General features: G+C 35.6%; 1 protein-coding gene across 2 annotated transcripts in view; it reads right to left on the minus strand.

Moving 5' to 3' along the window:
• Nucleotides 1-24,898, minus strand: part of PXDN (peroxidasin) — a 90,029-nt gene that overhangs the window by 53,196 nt on the left and 11,935 nt on the right. For both annotated transcript variants that reach the window (XM_065681559.1, XM_065681558.1), the window contains exons 2-3: nucleotides 7,594-7,665; nucleotides 5,942-6,013 (exon numbers count right to left, since the gene is read on the minus strand). In XM_065681559.1, coding sequence (XP_065537631.1) covers nucleotides 5,942-6,013; nucleotides 7,594-7,665 — 144 coding nt within the window. The remainder of the gene's footprint in view (nucleotides 1-5,941; nucleotides 6,014-7,593; nucleotides 7,666-24,898) is intronic.

Here is a 24,898-nt window from a genome sequence, read left to right on the forward strand (position 1 = left end):
CACTATGTAGAAGATGGACATTAGGTCCCTGTTGATACTCTATAACATAAACAGAATGAACATATGCAGAGTACCAGTATGTACACGTTTCCATACCTCTTCTACAGAATTTGAATAAATCCCGATGGATCAGTGTATGTGCTCACATTCATCATGCTTACAACAGCAAGATTTAGTGAGAGGGTGTTGGATAAAAATCCCATAGTTTAGCTGATGATGGCAGTTTCTTCATGGAGGCAGCAAATGGAAATAGTTTGGGGTTCAGTGTCAGTCACTCTTTTTTTGTGTTAGATTAGGAGCAGGTTTGCAGTTAAGAACTTTCTCACAATTACTTGACAAATGATTTGAAGCTCAGTTAATAAGGCATGGATTTCTATGAAAAGGGATGAAGAGACTTTGGACCACAACTTGATTAGCAGGCATTTTATTAGTAGTGGTTTTGGCTTTTCTATTATTACAGTTTTCAGTAACTTACTGGAAATATTGCAAACTTCTTTTGATGCAACAAATAAAATACTGGCTCTGCTGGTGTTGGTGGCAGTTTCTATACTCATCTGACAACAGGCAACATTTCATAATAGGTCCTAACAAGGAAAAAAGTTGTAGGTATCTGATGTTCAGCTCATGGCAACTCTGGGGGACAATATGGAGTAGTATCCTTCCCTTAAATCTGAATTTAGTTATCCAATGCACTGCTTGCTGAGATTCCAGCATATTAATATACTTAACATAGATATGCATCTGAACAAAAAGCAGAGGTCCCCCAATAACAGAATAATAAGGAATATTTTTTTTTCCTAAGAGGATTTTAAAATGTACCATTTCTACCCACTCTTTAGAAAATTTTAAGGACGGAACAGCTAAAGTATTGTTTACCTTTATTAATACACTCCACTTGGCAGTGTGGAAATTCCTTTTATTTTTCCGAGTACTAAATGTCTGAACAGACCAAAGAACCAGAGCAGGCTAAGATGGTTTTAACAACCAACTTCAGTTAAGTGTCTCTTGAGGCCATTTGAATAGTTTTATTAAAAAAACATAATTATTTAATCCAAGTTTTTTTAAAAAAACATTTTACCAGAATCACTCATGTAACTTTTATTTACTTTCTGCAGACAAAGTAAGGCAGAGAGAAAAACACAGGTGGCTTAGAGGAAGACTGGGATAATGACTTTGTAAGCTTGTCAGACTTTTACCACCATATGGCAGGGAAGGGAGCAGCAGCCTTTTGTGTCCGTTTATGGAGCTCTTACCAAGCCACTGCAGTGAGACTTTATTTGCGATTCAGCTTTAAACTACACCTTCTTCTATTCTCATCAGAAAATGCTCAGCTGCAGGACTGTCAAGACCTCAGACCACCATGTCACCCTTTCACAGAGAAACCCCAGCGACCCAAAGGCTACAAAAAGAATGTGTCCTATGACTGATATGTTAACCAGGCTTTCATTTATAAAGAGACATATAAAAATATCTGCCTAATGAAGAGAGGGATGTCTGAATACAAAATACAAATAAGCAACACTCACAAAAACTATTTACGTCAGACATGCCACTGTGCCTAACGAGTAAAACTTTTTAAATACCGCAAAAATGCTTAAAAACATTCTCAAAATTCCTCCCAGTTACATTAGCAGAAAACAGGTTTAGATTATAATTAGGAAAAAAGTAATTTATCAATTAATTTAATTACAAACTCTCAAAGAAGTGAATCATTAGAATTTTACAATGAATAAATAGTGGATTAAGATGACAATGGATAGATATATTCCGATAAAACATTAAGTTAGTTTCTGGCATTTGCTACTAACTGTTTTCAGAAGAGTTAAAAAATTTAGCCTTTTTTTCAGAAATGCAAGCAAGTCTGATAGAGGCCAGAGGTACTGGGTATACTTGGGAAAAGAGCAAACAAATAGGTAACCAGTTATAAGAAAATTAGAAAATAGTATTTTTAATTTAAAAGTTTGATATTTCCACAATAAGCATATTTATCATTTTTTAATGGACCATATTAGAAGTCATGTAATTTAAGGAAAGTAAAATTCAGATACATTGTTTGGAGTGGAGAAAAGGTAAAAAGTAATAGCAGTATCAGGCATTGCAGAGTTAAACCTGACAATTAAATAAATACAGGAAAGAAAGACTTATGTAGAAACGTAAAGGAGACGGTGGAATTAGCAACATGAATTGCAAAGAAATGAGATTCGGAGTCACTGGAGACGTTCAAAGGACAATGTAAGATGACCATTACAGCAACAGCAGCAGAAGGCACAGGAGGAAACGTGACCTAATCACATTTTGAGATCAGCAGCTGTGTACTTTTGCAAATCTATAACCTGTCTTACTTCATTCACCAGAGACAAAACAAATCTTGCGTGTTCTCTTTTAGTACTTCCAGAACCCATACACTTCATACAGTCTTAATTCCATTTATCTTATGATTATCGCAAGGTTGTCATGTCAGATTCCTCAACTCTCCATTTCTTACTAAGTGAACATGTATCAATATCATTGCCAAAGTTATTTCCATTCTCTGTTTTTATTTCCTCCACTGTCTTCACACTAGCTTCTAGCTTACATGTCTGTAAATACTAAGTACCTCCTATTTATCTGGAAAATCTTTTTTAATCGTTAATCGTTAGTTTGTATTTTTTTGCATCTCCTCCCTGAAATTTTTTCTTTTTTTTTTTTATTTAACCTTTTTTTTTTCCAATGCTGATTCCAAATCTCCTAGTATCCTACTTGTTAAAACAGAAGTAAGATAATTCCCAATTATCTTCCCTTTTGGAGAAAACAATGATGACTTTCAGGATCAGGAACAATCATCCTACCAAGTTTTCACAAATCTGCCTAATCTGTATTATAAGGTTGAGATAATTTTTTTTCTTACCACTCTGTACTGCCACCTCAATTTTTTTTCTTGCCACTCTGTACTACCACCTCTAAGTAACACGAATAACTCACAGGAAGTCAACTAAATACTTTCAGTGTACCATACAAATCATGTACATATACACATCTTGTATCAGGAGCAATAAATTACAAACACGTTACCAGTTATTTTGCTCATATGAAGACAACTTTTAAAGTTTAATTTAGAAGGAGTGCTTACAGTATACTTTCCAGAAGGGGGAACACAAGACCCCGAAAACCGAACAGAATCACTGAACTTCAGAAGGAAACTATGTTATGGATGGGGTCCAAGTTGCTAAAACCTTTTTGATCCTTAGTAAGGAACCATATTGCCACCATTAAGGTATATGAAATAGACAGGCAGAAAGGCAGAAAAAAGTATTCTCTAGTTTCATAGCAAAACAAGAATAATTACATTTCTTTTTTTACAACTTTTAGTGTACGATTTCAAAGACAAATTACATAAAGAACATGGTAACAAATTTTCCTTAAAAAAAGCTTCAAAAATCATGCACACATATTTTTTATAATACAAAGACCAACTCGTACAGTGTTTAATATTTGTAATGAACAGAAAAAAGGGAAATATCATTACTCTGTTCTTCAGACAGACAATTCTGGAAGCATATACATCTCAAAATTCTCAGCTCAATTTGAAGAGAGAAATAGTACAAATAAACATTTGATAATTCTAGGGCTTCTTTGACACTTACTGGGAAAAAGTTTTGTTTGGAAGCACAAAAAACTGATCTTCAATAGAGATACAGGAAAGGGCCTTGACATCTCTCTCAGACACTAGCTTTTTTAAAAACAAATATACTGTATTATGGGTCATATGTAAATATTTTATATAAAATTATATATAATTTCCTTACAGTGAACTATATGTTACAGTGAACTATAGGTTATAACATATAGTTACATATATTTTATCTGTTATATGTAAAATATTTGATATATAAATGTTACAGGTATTTTATATATATGCATTAATATTTACTAATAGCTACACATTATATACTTACATATACTTATCTTTTCCTAAATCAAAGCCACTGAGAAATTACAGGTTTTCTAATATTACTCGGTGAACTATACATTTTCAGAACCATCTGCGATTTAGCACTTGAGTTCTTGTAAGAACACAAGTAAAGTTAGGACCAATTATCTCATTTTATGAAAAGCAACAATATAAATCAGGCATCCACAGATATCCATACAGGATCAGGCTATACAAAACCTCGATTATTCCAAATAATCTGGCTATATAATATTAAATTCTGAACAATATTTCTGACTTCTGTGCAATCTCTCCTCCCTAAATTCTACATCTGTTGATCCTGTCGGGAAAAAAAAGGTCTGTTTTGTTCCCTTTGTTCCATAGAATACAGTTACCACATACTTGCTCAGTGGAAATCTTCAAACTGAATTGAATTTATTTGGTACATTTAAGCCGCCTTTCTGTATTGATTATCTGCCGTGTACCAGCATTTTTATAACTTTAAGCTGTACACTTTAAAGCTAAACATTTATCTCACAGCCACTGAAATAGCAAGAAGATCTTAAAGCTTATTTTAACAAAACAGGATGGCTTTAAAGAGCTCTCTGCAGTCAAATACACTACCACATTGAACTTTATATCAAAATCTTTCAGGGAACAAGAGGAAAAGGGAAACGTCTTCTTCACAATATAGATATTACTACATGTACATGAAAATAAATCATAGTTCAGTCATCTCTTTTCACTATTTTTTTTGAGTGTATAGCTGAATTTTATCTCGGGTTTACTACAGCCAGGCAAAAGCAAGCACATGAAAACAAAGAGTTAACAAGAAACAAGTGGCATTTTTGCATAGTTGCTGACTATGCAAAGAAGCTTAGCCATCCTGAATTAGTAGATCTCACGCACTCCGGTACCAGATCCACCATAGAAACACATCTTGTAACAAATACATTGTGGACTTTAATAATTCATTGCAGACAGTCTGATCAATATTCTTTTTCATCCTATTGTATATAGATTAAAAAAATGTTATTACTGAAAAACAATGCACATAAAAAATGAGACCACGAAATGTAATCGAACAGCATGGAAAAGGAGGTGATGTGTATGCACAGATTTATGTGATTTTTATTTTCCTCCTCTCACTTCCTTACAGTGAACCAGGCTGCATTCTTAAAATGTAGGTGGAAAATTCAATTTCTGAATTCTTTCCGAAACAATGAAATCTCAAAGTGACCCTTTTTATCTGTACAGCATTCAAGCACTGATCAATACTCCAAGAGAACAGAGTGAAACTTTTCTGCATGACACTATATAAGGTGCACTCTAGAGACTACAGCTAAAACCCTATGAAAACTCACTATTCAGCTTTAGTCTTTTATAGAGATAAATTTTTAATGCCTTTTGTTTATTTAGTTACTTAATATACTCAATATGTTTGCTAAAAATGGGAGGAGTTAATCTTAAAATATAGAGGCTGAACTCAAGACAACAGGGTACCTGAAGACAAATAATGAAGGCAATTTTCTATTTTGTGTTTGACTTAATTTTTATCTTGCAAACTTACACTGCATTCGGTGGACAATTTAGGAGTAGTTAAATACTCATGTAATCTACATGCTTCTGCAGATACAAATCTAGGACTAGCTACTATTAAACCACTTTTCAAAACACAAACTTAAGTACCTGTATGAAGGTTTCAGTGAACCCTTAAAGACGTGACGTCCTAAACCTTCAGCATCTTCCTTTTTAAATTCTCTTTTAAGTTGCACACAGTAAAGAGCAATTAGTAAGTCCTAGGAAACAGCAACTAGTAAATCTACTGCCTACAGATACCACAGTCTTATATTAGAAATCTGACAGCACACACTTATAGGAACAAAGATTCGCAGTTGCCCCTCCACCATAAATCAGTTTAACAGATTTTCAAAGTGGTTTATCTCCTGATACAGTGAGTCAGATTAAAGTACAATCTCAGATAAAAATACTTTCCACACTGATGCAAAAAGTGACATTGATTTAACTTACAGATATTTCAGATTTTCAAGGTCTTCGAAAGCCCCACTAGGTATTCTTTTTATTTGATTGTTGTTTAGAAGTCTATAGAAAGAAATAAACAGACATTTATTTTAACATATAGAAACAGGGTGGGGGGGGGAAATGTAATAGTAATAATAATAATAAAATTAAGAGTAATAAAAGTATGGTAGCAGTAAAAAGAATACTTAAAAAATATCCAAAACAAAATGTTTTCCTCCCTAACAGTAACAGTTAGAAGGAAAAAAGTGACATGCTTTCATAGCTGCTCACTTACTACCTTGCAGGAGAAAATGCTGGAAAAATCAGACAATAAAAAAAGAAAAAAATCTAAAAGCTGAAATAATGTGGCTTTTTGCAAGTATCTGAAATGAAGATGAAAGGGAAAAAAAACCCTTGGTCTCGAGTTTATAAATTGTTTTGAAATTGATAAAAATGTTATTAACAAAGACTTGTATTAGCAGGTGCATTAAAGTGACTTTTCTTAGATGTTTCTTAGCTACATTCTGTGTACTGGGCCCTTTACATCACACAGGAACACAATTATCTATATGCATAGATTTGTACTCATCAGTCATGCACTAGTTTTATAAAGAAAAGGGAATCCAAACTTAATGAAACCTGTCTTTATTGGGGCTTACGGCTCTCATCTGAGTGATTTGGACAGTTAAAACTTGAGGCTGGATAGCACACAGAAAAATTCAAAACTGGGTATCAATTACAAACAGAGGTATGATCAAAGGTGACTGAAGTAGGGAAAGCTAGTAAAAATGTCTCAGCAGCACAGATTTGGACAATATACTAGGGAGGGAAAGTCCTACCATTTCTTCTGTGTGAATATAGAGTACGAGAAGTCTCGGTACATTTATTGTTATGTGCTTGCAGGATAAATAGATAATGATGATCCAAAGCTCACTGATATCACTACTGTATTTCAGTTCACACGCTACTTGTGTTCTAGGAAAGTAAAATTTGCAAAGTCCATCTTAATTCTTCTTCATACCTGTTCGCATATTAGATAAGAGAAACATGCACGCATTTGTTTTAAAAGTGATGTTTGAAGGAATGACAAAGAGATACTAGGTTAAAACTAAAATACGGCTTGTAAAAAGTCTTTCAGAAAATATGGTCTTTCCTTCACAAATGATAACAAAGACCTTGATAAAAGGCAGCTGAGCAGGAACAAAACCTTCCAACTTCTGCCAGTTCTGATGAACACATGAGAATACGAAACTTCAAAACATTTGATTTTGTCAAATATATTGTAACCGCAACACATTTGCGTATCTGAGCCTCTGAACAGCTTTGTTGTAAATCCATGATTTATCATGAGATATTCCAAAGTTAGCAAAATTTGGAAAAAAAATACATAGTAAAGGTCTATATTTTTCATACCTCCAAATAAAGTATGTTAATAAAATATTAGGATGTAAATAATTTCCTTTTTTATTTTAATATGCATATACCTGGTTTTGCTTCCAAGTATTTGGGCCCTAAACCCTACTTCTGTCAGCTCTGTAAGTAACACAGACGAAATTTGTAAAACTACTTACCTGTGATAAGTGAGCAAATTTGGCACATTATCAAAATAATCATATTAAATCAAAAGGGGAGAAGGGCCTTAGGGTTGAAAAAGAACTTACAGTGTATTCAGGTTTTTAAGGCGTCTAAACTCTCCAGGCTGGATTTCTTTAATCCTATTAAATCTTAGGTCTCTGTAAAAATAATGAATAAAGAAATAAGAATCATGTTATTAAAACATCTGTGTATTTTTTCATACAAAAAAATGAACTAAGCACAAGTATTTTGCAACAATGATGATAAGATTACATGCTTAAGCCACAGCTTTTGCTCAAAAGAGAAGGCAAAACCAATTCAAACACTGTCTAACAAGTTTAAGCAGCGGATTGACTAAATCTATCCTCAGCAGTCAATGTTGTAGGCTGTATCTAAGCTGAACATGTGGTCATGAAGGATGCTCTCTTCCATAATGATGCAACTTGTAATGGGATGTTGAATTGTGTTTCACTAAATTGAAATTTCTCCACATTTTAAAAGCTGATTGTAAATAATACAGTAAATAAAAATGATTTTAAATAAACAGATACAGAAAAAATTTGGATCAGTGAAAAAGCTCAGGGGAAAAAAAAAAAAAAAAGAGACAGCTTTCAAGACTTTTAAGTTACTCCACTCTTTTGGTTTGAGGCTTAAGTGCTTTATGTTGTCCTACTTTTAAAACCTGTAAATCCAGCTGCCCACAGCTATTTATTTTCCTATTTAATTTTACTTTCTCTTAGGATTTTTATATGGTTTTCCCATCATCAGTTTCCTGTTAGATCTATAGCTTAATGACAGCTTCTCCAAGAAGGAAACTGATTTATCAAGTGAGGTGGTGCACTGAGAGCAGGGACCTTAGTCTCTGGAAAGCAAACAAAAGCGAAGCAAACAGAAAGTAACTACAATCTGAAAGACTGTGATCACACAGTGCGCTGTCCTTCCTAGAACACACACTTACCAACTGCTTTCAAAAAGTGGGACATAAACATGTAATAATTTCAATCTTTACACCAAAACCCATCCTAATTAAAACATAAATACGCACTGCATTTTAACAGCTAATTAGTTTCTCTGGAATTTGGTACTTAATCAAACAAAATACAGAAAAGCAGACAAAAAGTCAGCTGCATACTAACCCCATACAACCCCACTGTCCAAGGTTGTATATAATGAGGGGTATAGTTGCCTGAAGTCTTTTTCAAAAAGCACACTTAAGCATCATTCCTCTTGAATCAGCCCACCAGGGCTTATTCAGCTCTGGAATAATGGCTTGAGAAAAACTTCTCTACATAAGTGGTTTAGGATGTGGCCTACCGTTCATTGTAAGGAAAGGATTAGACATGTGTTTGCATTACACTCCACCAAAATATTTGATGAGTAATGGCAATAAAACTGCTATCCCTTATTTAAATGTGCAGCTAAACTGCCTGTAGGCATGCAGAACAGCCCCCTAACTCAACTACCACCTGAACCTGGTATTTCCAGATTTAAAACAACAAATTGTCATAGGTTGAATTTGTTATTTACAAAAGCACCTTCCTTAATTATAGCTAAACAGTGTTATATTTTGCTTATCACTCACAAGAAATACTCACTTATAACACAGGAAACACAAATGTCCCTGGTGAGAAAGAGATGCTGCCTATGAGATACTGAATCTCAGGTGACGAGATTTTCTAAACAAGCACTGGATGTCTCAGCCTCCACTGAGACAGCTGTACAGCAGATCCCTCTGTAAGCATCACTGGACATGACATTCCATTTTATTGGGAGCTTTTTGTGTTTACTGGAAGCTTACTGTACTTCAAGGAAGCATTTTATTTTTTATTAACATAACCAAAACTGCAAACCAGAGTATTTTTTAAAAGCCTCAAAATACCATTACAACTAGCAATAATTAGCTCCTAAACAGCATGAGACTTCTCAAATTGTTTGTTTTTTGTTGTTTTTCTGTTTGTTGGTTGTTTGCTTTCAAAGTTTCACAATTACAAGTAAATCTTTACCCAAAGTAGGTATATGCAGAATGTCTTTTTAGATGTAAAAGACCATACATTTGCCCTTATGAAAAGCATGCCTATTCCTTACAGCGAACTGAAGCTGACAAATAAGTACATAACTTGGATGAATGCCATGGAGGAGCCAGGCCTCTGAGTCAGCATCAAAATGAGCACCCTTTTGATGTGTCAAATCCACTCTGCAGTAACCTACTAGGATAACTAGGGATTAGCAACACCGATCAAAATAACTTATTTTACTATCACTGCATGTAGTGATAGCTTATACCAACTCTTTTACTATTGCTTTTCTCATATGAAGTTGTCAAGACTAAATAATATCTCATGTTTGACACTCTATCCATTCATTTTTATTCTGCATAAAAGTACTAAAAAAAAGAGACATAATAAAACATAGCACCCAAATTTTCTCTAGAGCCCAACGCATTTCATATCTGTAAGTAAAATGTGTCATAGAAAGCTATGATGTCAACAATAATCTTTTTATGAAGATTAAGTCTACGTTTTGTTTAAAGCTAGTACTACAATTAAATTAAACTTGGAGAAAGAACAATGTTAATCTTACTAAAATGTAGGATATGATTTTGGTACATTCATTTAAAGGGGAGCTCTTTCTTCAAAGGAAGGAAAACTTCTAAGTGTTATATTGAAGTTTTTTCATTAATTTTTCAACATAAAATCCCCCAAAATAAAAAGTGAATCAGATCACAAATTATGCTCAAAATAACGAACACAACTTTCTTGTTCTCTAAACTAACAGAATTTTACTTCATGAGATATTTCTTGTACACAGAAGATGAAAAGTTGTTAGGTCATAACCACTGTCTGAAGAAGAAATCCTGTCAAACTGTCTTACTTTCCTTTTATAACAGGATAGTATTCCACAGAAATATACTGCATATATTAATCTGAGGGGTTTGATACAAGTAATTTACATAAACTAGAGAAATACTGTTTAAAGCAAATCTCCGTAAACCAAGTTTGTAAAGAAAATGAGAGGGGAAAAGAGGATAAGCGAAGACTACTTACTGAACTGAAAGGTTGTATCAGGTAGAATTGGGCAAAAATCTGCCACAAGGCATTAAATATTTTAAGACAAAATTGATAGAAGAAAAAAATAACCTGATGAAGTTTGCAAGTGTTGGCAATTTTGGAGTAGATGCAACTATTTCGGAAGTTGTTTGAGATCAGAGACAGGCCCGAAGTTCTAAATCCCTGAGAAGTGGAAATAACTAACTGAAGAGCAATGAGTCAGGGAAGAATAAGACAGACATCAGTTCTTTCAAAGCCAATTCAGGTTTCAGTAGGTGACCAAAATAAATCCAAACAAAAACTTAAACCCATCAGTCACCACTGCCATACAACTGTATGGAGAAAAAAGTATATTCCGTGCTAAACAGAAGCACCATTTCTCAGGCTTCAAATGTCATCCTCCCATGGTAGAGCACATGTGTCCAGCTTACGAGAACTGACTACATTTCAAGGGGATAGGAGAAGAGCTCAGAGCAAAAGTGTAACAGCAACCAGAGCACTGGGAAACATCTCCTCGGAGAGTGCATGGCAGGAGTAAGGACTGTGTTACACTGAAAAATGAGTAAGGGTAGCTCAAGCAGGCTATTATGATTGAGATCTTCAAAGACGTTTGTGTTGCTGAAATAATGCGTGGTTAATCATTATGCTGAGGTTTATTGTCCCTTTTTTCCCCGACTAGTCCTTGCTCAACCATACCACCACATGACTTTTTACTCAAAAAAAACCAAACCAGCTGTTCCCTGTCCAGTCATTTCTCTCTCACCTTTTTGTTCCCCATTCTGCTCTTACAAACTGACTGCACCCTAGCTGCAAGCGATGCTTCAGGGCTCAGCAAGCCTGACTTCCACTGACCAGCCGAGTGGTACCAAAAGGTTAAAACAGCAGACCAAGGGAGTCCACCCAGTTGCTGTTATTTTTACCCTCCCTAATCTCTAAACAATAAATGAAACAACCAATAAAAATAATGCAAGCACCTATGATGATGGCATGGGATTTCAGGGTACTTTAAGGACTTTTGTGTAATTGTCCTGGGTTCAGCAGCAGCAGTCAGTTTTTCTCCTTCTTAGTATCTGGTGCAGCACTGTGTTTTGACTTCCAGCCTGGGCAGAGAGCTGATAACACCGATGGTTTTGTTGTTGCTAAGTAATGTTTACCCTGACTAAGGACTTTGTGAGTCTCATGCTCTGCCAGGGACAAGGGGAGGCCGGAAGGAAGCAGAGACAGGACACCTGACCCAAGCTAGCCGAAAAGGTATTCCATACCACAGCACCTCATGCCCAGGGAGGTAACTGGGAATTACCCGGAAGGGCAAGGGCTCTCTTCGGGGTGTCAAACTCGTTCGGCAGTGGTATCATATTCTCTTCCCTTCATTGGTGGTAGCAGCAGTGATCTGTGTTATACCTTAGTTACTGGGTTGCTCTTATCTCAACCCGTGGGAGTTACATTCTCTCAATTCTCCTCCCCATCCCTCCGGGAGTGGGGTAGGGGAAGGAAAGAAAGAGGGAGGGAAAAAAAAGAAAAGGGGGGGGGGGGGGAGGGAGTGGATGAGCTGTGTGGCTCAGTTTGAACCATGACAGCAATGATTCAAACCTAAATGTTATGCATTCAGCTTTTCAAATAAAAAACTAGCACACCTACCTCCACACTCAGATTGTCTCCTTTATTATTTATTTCAGAGTGAAAATATTTACTCCTTAAAATTATATCTAGACAATATAAGAATACTTTTAGGGAAGAGTATGCTACTAATGCTCTCTTGTATTGAATTCTTTCAACCTATGGTCCTGTAAGCATCTTTCTTTGGGGGAAATCTGCCTGATGTCCCAAAACATTTTCTAGCACTGCTATCTCAGCTCCCGTTCTCAAACACAGCCACATGAAGACTCACAACAACAAAAATTAATGTTCCCTTCTAAAAAAGCCCTAAAACTTGTCTGTCAGTTCGCAAACAGAAACACCACTTTCCTCCTTCTTACCACCCCTCTGCAGCTTAACAATATAAATTGCAAAAATACTTCAGCCAGACTTCCACAGAAGCCAAGCCCATCACTTTGAAGCATTACATCTCCCATGAGTAACACAGAGCAACATGTCAGTGATGCCAAGTAAACTGAATACTGTCAGGATCGCTTTCCTGGCCCCACGTCAGTCATCTGTTCCACGCTAATTCATGGAGTGTGACCAGGAAATGTTCAGCAGAGCGCGAGGCTGCGTGGGCCAAGAACGTGCCAGGGAGCACGCTGACAATTTAGCGATTGGATGCCCCTGAGAGTTGCATTCCAGCGCTGGGAACGATCGGGGTCCCACAGCACTGTGCTCGGCTCTGGGTCAGGAACTGTGCCAAGCAGGACACAGCAACAGGGGTGCACATACACAGTGGCTTAGCAGGCTTTCTATGCACCATTATGTGAACACGACTTTCTGAAAATCTTTACGATCTAGATGCATGGCATACAAATAAAAACAATACTTGTATGTTTCCTTTTCTGAGACAAAGCAAACAAGAACTGTGCTGCAGACACTTTTTGTCTGGATGAAAATGAATTTTGTTCCTAATAAATTAGTTATTTGAGCTAACTGCATCCATTTTTTTCCCCCCCTTAAGACTACCTATTCTTAACAACAGTAAACTGCTTTCAATTTAGCATTGAAAACTAACCTGTAACAATCCTTTTATCTAACTAAACACAGTGAAAACTTCTAAATATGTAAATAATATAAAACATTTACACATCTTCTATTGTCCCATACAATCTAATGCTCCCAGGGCAGCTCAGGGCACTCCAGAACGCCCTATGTTTAAAGCTTGCACTGACAGTGTGCAGTAATGAAAACTGTGGGTTCTCTGTTAACACATCCTGATGGGGCATGGCAACATTTGGGGTATAAATTCACTGCAATTCTACAAAATAATAGTTTATAAAATAAATACATGCTAAAAGGCATTAATAAATATTTGGAATACGAAAATCACACAGGATACACAGAAAACAATACAGCTTTCAAATTCACCAACCTTAAACATCAAGCTACTTACAAGAAAAGTCAATTAAAAAAGTGCTATAGCCGTATTTGAAATATAGGAATCCCTTTTAGAGAAGTTACTTACTCAGAACAAACCATGCGCCGAAATTAAAACCGTAGGGCTTTCATTAAAAAAAAAAAATACATAAAGCGCAATTTTCTTTTATTCCTTTGTTTTCTAATCGCAAAAGAACACATGGAAGAAAGCTAAGGTTTCATATTTCATCACTTTTATAAAAGATTAGAATTGGTGTACTTTAATAATCTTAATTTAGATTCCTTCTTGCATATGTTTGACTTTTAAAGATTCTGTAGCTGCATCAAACTAAGAAAAATCACGAACTATTCTAAATCAAACTGATTTAGAGTATGGCTGCCTATTTGTGTGCTTCTGACATGCACCTCATGAAGTATCAGCCTATGGATCAAGTTGCGGATACTCAACATCAAAACAAGTCACCCAAATCATCACCCCATTGATGATAAGCTATTCGATGCCAAGTAATAAGCATTCACTAATCAGCAGCTAACACAAAAGGTGTTGTCCTAACCAGGGCAAATGGGCAAATTCTTCATGAAGAATTGCTGGAGCAGCAGCAGGAAGGAGGACATCAGGGCTTCTCCTCTGCTTGTTCCACCTGAGGCATGTCCTTCTCATCTCTGCCTGCTGACAAGGTACCCTGCCACTTACTACAGTTTGGATGATTTCCCTGAGATCCCTTCATTGCTATAGAAAAAGTATATAGGAAATGGCTTTCTATTTTTTCAACTTTATGTCAGAAAAACTGATCATGACACAAAAATGTTCTATTAAAATCTAATAAAAAAGGAAAACAAAAAAATAACATTATGCTACTGCTTCATTCATAGCCGTGTTTACATATACACGTAAAATTAGACAGTTCTAACATGGATATAGAAACACTGTATAATGCGATGATTTAATTTAAAACATTCATCTTGTGACATAATATAAATATGCAAACCATACCATCAGCGCATTAGTGAAGAGTCTTATGTGACACACTATCTGACAGAAATGCTGCAGTCACAGAGATTTCAAATCTAGTACCACAACTACAAGTATTCTTATCATTTTTAAAGGTTAGGCAAGATTTTTATTATGCACAGTCTTCTATGAATTTATTCTGGCGCTCTTAAAACTGAATATAAAAGCTTTCAGATTATTAATTTTAGATAAAATATTCCTAATAGAAAAGACAGCTGAAAATAGTCAGAATTTTGGTTACCCATCTGCCATCTTCCTGGCAACTGACTGGAAATTAAATCAAAAATAAAACTGAAGGCTCATTTGCTGGGGTGTAACAATAAGATTTACAAAATGTAACATGAGGAAATTGTTTCCAGCTTTATCAGCTAGAATCACCAACATACTTCCCAAATAATATGTGCAAATTCTTAAAGTAAGGCAGAAAACTTCAGTTGCTTTGAACAATTTTTGTTCTGTTATTAAAAAAATCCTTGTGAAGAGATCTCTATGTGCAAATAGAAATTTTAGGCATGATGTGTAATTTCATCTTCTGTTCGTAGCCCATCTGAGTTTGATAAAGATCAGTGCAAAAATAGGCTATCGTTCCTGTTTCCCTCTTAGTTTAAATCTTAAGTAATTCCTTCATTAGTTACTGTTTTCACTGTCGAGACTGAGGTGGACAACTGGCTAGTCTAACCAAGCATTCATTGCTTCTACTGACCCCAAATAATACTGTGACATGAGACTATGTCTTTCTTAACACTTTTGGTGTAGACCTGGTGTTCCACATCACATATGTTTCCAAACTTTAGAAGGTCCCTTTAAGCATTTGGTAATCTCCCAGCACTTATCCGAAGTTCTTCTTATCCAAAAATGAAAATATTCTGTTGCTTTGTTAATAATGTTAGATGCAATCAACAGAATAATCTAAACACCAAAGTTACACTTTTTAAATTTGCTGTGAAGGACTATTTTTCAGAGTACCGCTCTCAGATGTAATAGACTATGTATCATATTGATATGTACAGGCTAAGGAACACTACATTAAAATCAGACTAAGGGAAACAAACAAAACTAATTCCGACTTCCAAGTTTCTCCAAATATGGTATCGATAAGACTGAGTACAGCCAAAGCATCAAATTTGCTATTGGTAAACTAGAACAATGCATTTAAACTCAAGTTTATAAGATCTGCACTTATATTAGCCTATAATATTGAAAGCATCTTATTTTATACTTTACATCAAAAATATTTGTGTATGTTTTAGCAATCAACAAGAAAAAGGCCATGTGCATGAAATCAGCGTAGTGTTATAATACACTGATGTTTGAAACATGATGTCGACACATTACTGGCTTCTATTATATCTTAGTTAAAAAGAAAAATACTGAAGCATTCACCAATGAGATGAAATCTTGGTTTTTACTAACAGTGAAGTATCACATTAACTTCCTTCAAGGGTTAACCAGTACTTCAGCATTGATTTAGGACATAAACTTAAATTCAGAGATACTTCCTTAGATAAGCAAAATCATCACAGCAGCAAAATGGAAATATCTGAAAGGATACTACTGTCTTAAGTATCTTCAAAACTTAAAGGTTCTCAAATATGAAGTGTGTATCATAAAAGAACAACCCTTGTGCCCAACACCCTGCCTCAACAATAGACACTTTCAAAAGGTTCAGTGAAAATTATTTAAAGCTTAACTTTTCATCTGTATGTGATTGTAAACTGTATGATAATATGATCTTTATTACTTTGACATTAAAGGAGGTGGCTTTGGTTTGGTAAGAATCGGCAGGAATAATGCAAACTACTTTCAAAGGATGGATTTCTCATTTTTACAACTTTCTGATACTGAGAGATATAAAAAGTAGAAAAGATGCATATGTGAAAGACAATGCACTCTTACTCATCTTATTTACCGGTAAGGCTAATAATAAAATGCTGACTGGCAACAAGAAGTGACCAACCAGAAAACATATTAATTCCTTCAGCTGTGTGATATATACTGAATCTGGAAAAAAGTACAAACTAGTTAATCTCCTTTTCCTTTAAAAAGAGGGAGCAATTTAACAGATAATTATTAGATCTGTAGATCTATTAGACTGAATAGTTTAAATTAATAATCTAAGATGAAGAATGACAACTGCATTTATCTCTTGTTTAGCTCTCTTCAGATGTTTCAATAAGGTCGGAATCATCACTGGCAAATTCAAAAGAACAAAATAAGAGAAAAACTTTTTTTTTTTTTCTGTTGAAGATTAATTACTAACCAGCAGAAATAACCTATACCATAAATGCCAAACTACTATGTTTCTCAACACAGAACAAAGGATCTGCAAATGCCAGCAAGACTACATTGCTTATGTCTACTTTACTCTTACTCTTTTTTTATTCAAGGTCATCCCAGCAGGAAATGAAAAACAGCCATCAGCATAGTAAAAACATTCAAACAGAGCAGAGCATGAAAATTGCACAAAAGAGGTTATATAATCAAGTCAGTGCAGTAACTGGATGATGTCAATGGCACTTTAATGCTGCTTTAACTACTGCCCTGTAAAAAAATGTGTCACTTTGTTGAACAAACAAAGAGAAAGCCACCACTTTAAAAAAATAAAACCAAACTCCACTTTCAGCTGTATCACTACCTATACTAATCCTCACTGCTAGCAGCATAACATTTTCTAGAATACCAGAGGAACCAAGATATCTTTTTTCCCCTGGTTTTAAGATTTAGCCCTAGTGATTCTTTTGTAAATAAAATTACATTGTTCTCCTTTTTCTTGATTTGGATTAATTCTTCCCCAGTCTAGATTATTAGATACAATATGCTATTTTTTCTAGTTTACATTGTGAAACGTTTTATTATGTGTACATTAGCCTCAGCACATAAAATGAAGTGAATGCATTTTTAGATGGCAAATTAAAATATAATTCTTGCATAATGAATGGGTATCATAGCCAATAATATTTAGTATACCATAATTTTAGTAAAAAAAGTAAATTGTAGGATCAGAAAAAATATTGAAATCTGTAAAAAAGGATGTAGGACATTTGGCAGTACTCACCTTGATCATAAAATCATGCTTATAAAAATATGAAGAATTCAATCTGGATGACTTATCAATTATCTAATAAAAATGATACCTATTTGCACAAATATGTAAGATTCACTGGAAGAGACTGATAGTTTAGAAATCTTTAAAAATATATTTATCAGTCACAACTTTGATGAATGGAGAGCTTATAGTTTAGCCTTCTCCAAGAGCTAAGGATTTGTTTTAACTAACAATTATTTTGCCATTAGAGTTGAAAGGAAAACATTTAAATGTGAACTCAATGAAAGCAACACAGTATTGTCTTACTAAGTCTGTAGATCCCTCTGCTGCCCTTGTTGCCAATTTTTCCAACCAGCTATGCAGTACCATTAATAGGACTCAAGTGGGATTTGCTCATTCAAAGTTTTCGGCATGCAGGCTTAATTGTCAAGACATAATACATGGAAATTTTACTCTGGCATGATTATGGCTCTTTGTCTCATCCAGCCTTAGAGCCTTCCAAAATCCATTCACTAAATACCGCATTTTGCAATCAGAAATTTCATGTTATAACTGTTTCTAATTCTCATGCTATATTAAAAAAAAAAAAATTAAAAAAACCCTAAAAAACGTCGATGACAAAACCAAAACACAAAAAAAGAAACCTCCCCTTGTAACAGTATGGGTAGAATTCAAAGAGATGTAATGCTATTTCTGCAGTCTGAAGTAATAACAAGGAAAGGCAAAATCTGTTGTCATTCCTCTTAGGGGGATCTATTTCTAAAACCAAATAAAGAAAAGGTTGTTGACAGTACAGCCATATGATTAATTACTGATTATTTTTGACAGAAATATCCTTGGGAATGGGTTGCCTTCTTGTCCTGCATTTGTGCCATGCCCAATAAAACAGGGCAGGCATGATAGCTGCGCGTGAGTGCTGTGCTAACACAGACACAGGACAATTAATGTCTTGGATCAGCCAAAGAGTTAACTAACGGTTCGCACAGTCTTTATTGCCAAGAGCTAGTGATACATCAAAATATTTTTAGAGGATTAGCAACAGGTGGAGATGCAACCTCTTCTCAGTTTCCTTTTCAATATTTATTATTTCAACTGTACATTTCAATTAAAATAAAAAAAAAAAAACAAACAAACAACAAAGATACCAAACAGGGAAGCTGAGTAGCTTGCGGCATACCATGAACCACTGAAAAAAACGCAGTAACAGTTTTATTTGGTTTTGTAGTTAACAGTTGTGTGAATTACTGTTGTGAAACCCTCCACAGAAATATTGCTTTTATGCTATAGTAATAAATTAGTCTTTCCCCCTCCACCACCTACCATTTTGCAAAATAAACACTGTTTCTGCACTTCTCTGTCTCACAGGGATGCCTGAATCTAAGCTCTATATCCATGAAACATTGATATTCTCAGAAGAAAGAACTGAAAGCCAGAAAGAAACATTATCATCCCATGACCTCCCACACAAGACAAATCACGTAACAGTAGAGAAGTTCCTGTCTTAAGGCAATTATTGCTGTCAGAGCTGAATGATCCCTTTGAGAAAAATATAAAACTGTGATTCAAAAAGACCATGAATCAAGCACAACCTAATGACTTGCTATTCATTCTAGTAGTTAACTATATTTGCTGTTAAAAATTGGATAGTCTCACTGTGCTTCCAGGGTCAGTGCGTTTATCTTCAGTCTTTGCTGACTAGAAGTAAACAGCTGTAAGTGAGATGCAGCATTGACCATTTTTCTTAAAACAGGTCCAGAGCAGTAAGGTACTGAAATTCATACTTTTTTTTTATTTTCAGCAGTTCTTAAAGATTTAGAAATGAACAAATAAGTACTAAAACTTCAAATAGGAAGGCAAGCGGGAAAATATACTCACAAATCATTGCAATTTTTCCCATTTTGTTCCATGGCAGATTAGTTCTTTCATTCTTTACTGTCAGAAGAACAGATGCAGGTGCAATGCAAGTAAATGAGTGTGCATATTCATAAAAGAAAATCCACACTGATATAAAAAGAGTCACTTGCATTTTACCAGAGTGAGTGCCAGAGGTTAGATCGCTTCTTAAGCCTCCTTGTATCTCTGACACATCAGCCTCTCTCCTATAGGAGTACCCAGCTGTGTACCTGCCAGCCCTGGTCAAGTATCAGTGGAGAGCTGAGGGCAATGAGCTCTACAGAAGATCCTACACCTGAAAACAGGGATATGAGTGAGGGTAGCAAAAGAAGTAACAAACTGTGCAGGTAGGTAAACTATCCTAGTATGGAAGTATGATTTCCTCACCAATGCAGTTTTGGGGGCTTTTCTTTCTTCAGGGCAGACAGCCTCTCTGATCCACCATATGTTAATTTGCATCATATTTATTATACTATTATACTATTTATATTTATTATATACTATTTATATACTATTTATTATACCCAGCATCTACAACGCCAATGACCTTAATGAAGAATGCCCATTTTCTCTTTCAATTCAAAAAGAAGTTTTGCAATACAAGATCAACATCAAGCCAAAGGATGTGGAAATTTGAAGGAATTACTGCATCTAAAAATAACATCTAAATTTGACTCAAAAGCCTTTATTCATTGTAAATCTGTGTGCCAGTCTTCCCTTTCTACTAGGCAGATTTTATCAGAATGTATTTCCAGCCACTACCTACTATCCAGCTATTTCCAATACAGTAATTGCCATTAGATTCAGACTCAGAGGTGGGTTTAGAATTTATGCGGATACTTGTTCTTACAGAATGTCAAGGACATTCACCTATTAATATGAAAAGCACTGCTTTTTTTTGTTTTGTGAAAACAAAAATCCAGGTACTCTAACACTTGGATGCAGACCAGCTTCCCGGTTACATCCAAAGTAACAGCTCTTCCTTCCACTTCATGGAAAATCCCAGGTCACCTCACTGGAAAAGCTGCAGCCCTGGGAACTGTATTTTCTGCTTCCTGAGGTTAGTATCAGGCCTGCCAGAGCATTTAAGTTAGATATTTTCTTGCTCTGCCTCCAGCTCCTCCTGCTTCTGGCAGAGCAAACTCAGAAGAACTGGGAGCAACAGTGCTGCATTAGAACTCCCCTGATACTTTACCTCATTCCTCATCAGTGCAGATGGCCTCAGCACAAGCATCTGTGCATTCCTGTCTCTTGGGAGAAAGAAGCTGCCTTTTGACTATGAAAAGCAACAGAAGCAGCTACTAGAAGACATCCAACCTTAAAAGTAGCCAACTAAATTACATTTAAGGAGGGAATCTCTGGGAACAGAGATTGTTCCTTCCTTTTCCTTCTTGCTATGTACATCCTAACATTAATATCAAAATTACAAGAAAAAAAAAACAATTAAAGCAAATATTAGAGCTACTACTCATTTCCAACTCCTCCTTCCTAGTAGCTGGGGAACAGGTTACCTTACTGAATGCATGAAGAGAGTAAATAAAAGATTAATAATAAATATTATGCTTTCATCATTTTTATCATATTCCATAACTTGAATCAATCAGCACCCATCTCACTTTACCTCATATTGCGAAAGTAGAACTGAACTAAATGATATGCCTACAGCTTCAATTCTATGGTTCTTTCCCTGCACATTTCTATTCTCTTTTCACTACCAAAATTAGATCTGGATTGACCAGATTAAGAAAACTTGGAAAATAATGCTGCAAAATATAGATGTGTCTGAAATTTCCACGTTACCAGTCTTGCCTGTGCTAGTTATTTCAAACTCCAGTGGCCTCAGGAGATCATATATATTTTACTTTAAATTATGCACCATCTTCCTAGCAGTTCTTATATTGGCAGTAGTAAGTCAATAATTCATTAGAAAGCACTTTTTTATATGTCTGTAATTATCTTATCATGTTAACAAAGTACTAAAAAGTAGCAGGAAAAAAAAAAGCATAAAACACTTTTAGATGGAAAAGTTTTTACACACATATTGTTCCTAAGGCCAGAAAGTTCATTTCTGAGTATAAGCAAAGAGAATTCTGTATTACTTCAGCCTTCACAGTTTAATGCCATTTTTGAAGTCACAAATCAATCTGATTTTTTCCACTTTGAATCCACTTCAACCTTCATCCTTGTTTTACCCTCTACCAGTTACAAACTATCACTCAGGCCATATAAACATCATCTGAGCTACATGGGGAGCAACTTCAGGTGCTTGCCAGTAACATATCATAGCGAAAGTGGACTCTCAAGGGGTATTTCCTAGTGTTCAGATGGAATGAAAAATGCTTTCAGTCACATGCATATGCAAAAAAAACAAGGGGGAAAAATTAAAACATTTGATTAATGTCACCAAAGGAGAATGAAAAGAAAATACTAGAAATACCTTTTACAGATTATAGACAAACATGCCTTTAGGAAAATCATATCATTATCATCTAATATCACATAATAAATACCTAGTCTGGCAACTCAATAGATGGGAAGCTAATTAAAAATTAATTTGTGGAAGCTAAAACTGTAAACATTTCCAATGTAAGACATCCACTTCGGCTGCCAGGCTGGAGCAACAGGCTCAGGGAAGCATGGAGCGGGGATAGGTGGCTCTCACTTCCCCAGCAAGGAGGGAAATTAGCAGAGGACTTCTGCAAGGAGGGCTCAGGGGCATTTACAGTCCTTTGTGCGCATTGAACCTGGCCCTTCAACTTGTATCACAAATTTGGCTTATTTTTACGGTTTTCCCTGACAGCAAGCTTAGTTCAGTGAGGCTCCAGGGCAGTTTTAACAGGCTCCCTCAGGAAACAGTTCCTCCCTCCTAAAGCCTGCCAGGCCACATCTTCAACAGGGCTAACATGAGTGACCACAGACATCACAGGCCACAAAATCAGGGAAATGATTCAGAGTGAAACCAAATGTTTTCGCAATGTTTATTATTCAGCTAACTCTGCGAACTGACTGTGAAGATGAATAAGCTACTATTGCCGGTACCCAGCAGCCAAAACAAACCTTAAGTACCACTCACAGGGCGTTTCTGGGTTGTCTTTTTTTAACTGTCAAGAGGTACAATCTCTATGTGGCAACAGAAAACTAGAACAAAACAAGTAGGTGCATACTAGCATTGAGATACTAAATAGACCAGCTACTTAAATACATTAGACTCCCTATTTTCTTTTAATATACACCTGTTCTTTTAATTTCTTTTATACACCTTTTCTTTTAAGTTGCCTCTAAAGGAATAAGTTTGAGTACTATTTGCAGCCAAAAACTAAAAAAGTCTTAGTTCCACAAGCAGATGTATCTACTAATTACTTTTCATCTTTGAATAATAGATTCTTAGAATGTTCTTACTACCCAAAAACATATATTTACATATCTTGGAAACATACAAATTATTAGTACTCTGCTTGACTAAGAGAACTGCTCAAAAGCTAGTGAAAAAATTCTTTCCCTCATATATTATTCACCAAATTCACCTGAAGAATCCTCTTGACCCACAGCTAAACCATCAGTGTTGGAAGACTGGTTAGTTATACAAATATACCCTCTGATCTAGAGGCATACAAATGCCAATTTATGGCTGGGATTTCCACAAATACTTAAGATACCTTAAGTAGAAGTTAAGAAGCTGAAGAGTGCAAGCCACAGACCCAGCAGTTAACCTCTTAAACCAAGGAATTTCTACTGGTGAAGTTTCTTCAGGCATCAGATCTGCTACCAGAGTCATGGCTGAAATCTCACCTGATATTTTGTACTTGCTCTGGTCTCTGGAGGGACAAATCCTTCCCATGTCCAAACCACAGGGTTAAAGAAAAGGCTGAGCTGAACGGACATTTTACTTCACACCCTCTTTGAAGCTTTGTCACTATGCAGTTAAAAACAACAGATTTATGGAATGAAAGAGACACCAACCAAGAGAGAAAGGAAAAGCAAACTTTAAATCCACAAACGCATTCAACAATTTTTTTTCAAATCCTGGCACAATTGGAGATTTCTTACATCTGGGTCCAGATCTTAAAAAGAATTTATTTTATGAACACCTACCATCATGTCCAACTATCTCCGAAGTTCAAAGTTAAAAAATAAAATCTATTAATTCCACTTTAATCACCTGCCTGTTTTAAAATGATTGGTTTGCTTATACTGTTCAGAAGATTGGCTCTTGAAAAAGTAAAATATCCCTTCAAATATATAAGGATATTTTCAAAGTAAAGTCAACCTACAAAAGCCAGCAAGTAAATAAAAGATATTTTAATATTCAAGGATCCTATAAATGCAAATTCTACTTCAGGTAACAGACTACGATGTGTTTATTATTATAGGCTAATGATGCGATTTAAACATCTGACAAACATTTTACCAATATTGAAAAATAGTTTTAATTGAACTTGATATTGTTGAATTGCGAATGCCAAACAACAACTAGCTCTTTCTTTGATGAATAAGGGATTACGAACACATGCCACAGAGTTAAAAACTGACCTACATAATATACCTGAGTACCTGAGTGTATGCGTTGTACAGGAGTTATTTGCCTACATCTTATACCTGTTCTCTAAGTGTTGTTCATGTTGCAAGTCCATAAAAAATGGAAAACTTAACCTGTACTATCTAATGTGTTTGGTATACCCACAAAATTCTTCAAAAGATAATTATATTTTACATCAATCGACAGATACCTTCCATGCAGATATGACTGGTATAAAGATTGACATTGATAAGACAATGTTCTTATTTTATTATAAGCCTTGCTTTCTGCCATTTCATTAATGTGCCAAACTGTTCAACTGGAAATCGCCAATAACTACTATGTCTCAGACTATTTTTAAATTTTAATTTCTTACATTTCCACTTTTTTTATGAAATTCTTCACATGCAAGATATATCCAGAAATCACAGAATCACAGAATAGTTTGGGTTAGAAGAGACCTTAAAGATAATTCAGTTTCAGACCCCCCTGCCACGGGCAGGGACCCCTTCCACTAGACCAAGTTGCTCAAAGTCCCATCCAACCTGGTACTGAACACTTCCAGGGATGGGGCAGCCACAGATCCCTTGGGCAGCCTGTTCCAGTGCCTCACCAGCCTCATACTGAAAAATTTCTAACATCTAATCTAAATGTTCCCTGTGTCAGTTTAAAGCCATTCTCCCTTGACCTATCACTACATGCACTTGTAAAACAGCCCTTTCCAGCTTTTATGGGGGTCCCCTTTAGTTACTAGAAGGCTGCTCTAATGTCACCCTAGATTCTTATACTCTCCAGGCTGAACAAGCCCAACTCTCTCAGCCTGTCTTCATAGAAGTGCTCCCGCCCTCTGATCATC

The sequence above is a fragment of the Lathamus discolor genome, chromosome 5 (genome assembly GCF_037157495.1).
Source record: "Lathamus discolor isolate bLatDis1 chromosome 5, bLatDis1.hap1, whole genome shotgun sequence".
In the NCBI taxonomy this organism is placed as follows: domain Eukaryota; kingdom Metazoa; phylum Chordata; class Aves; order Psittaciformes; family Psittacidae; genus Lathamus; species Lathamus discolor.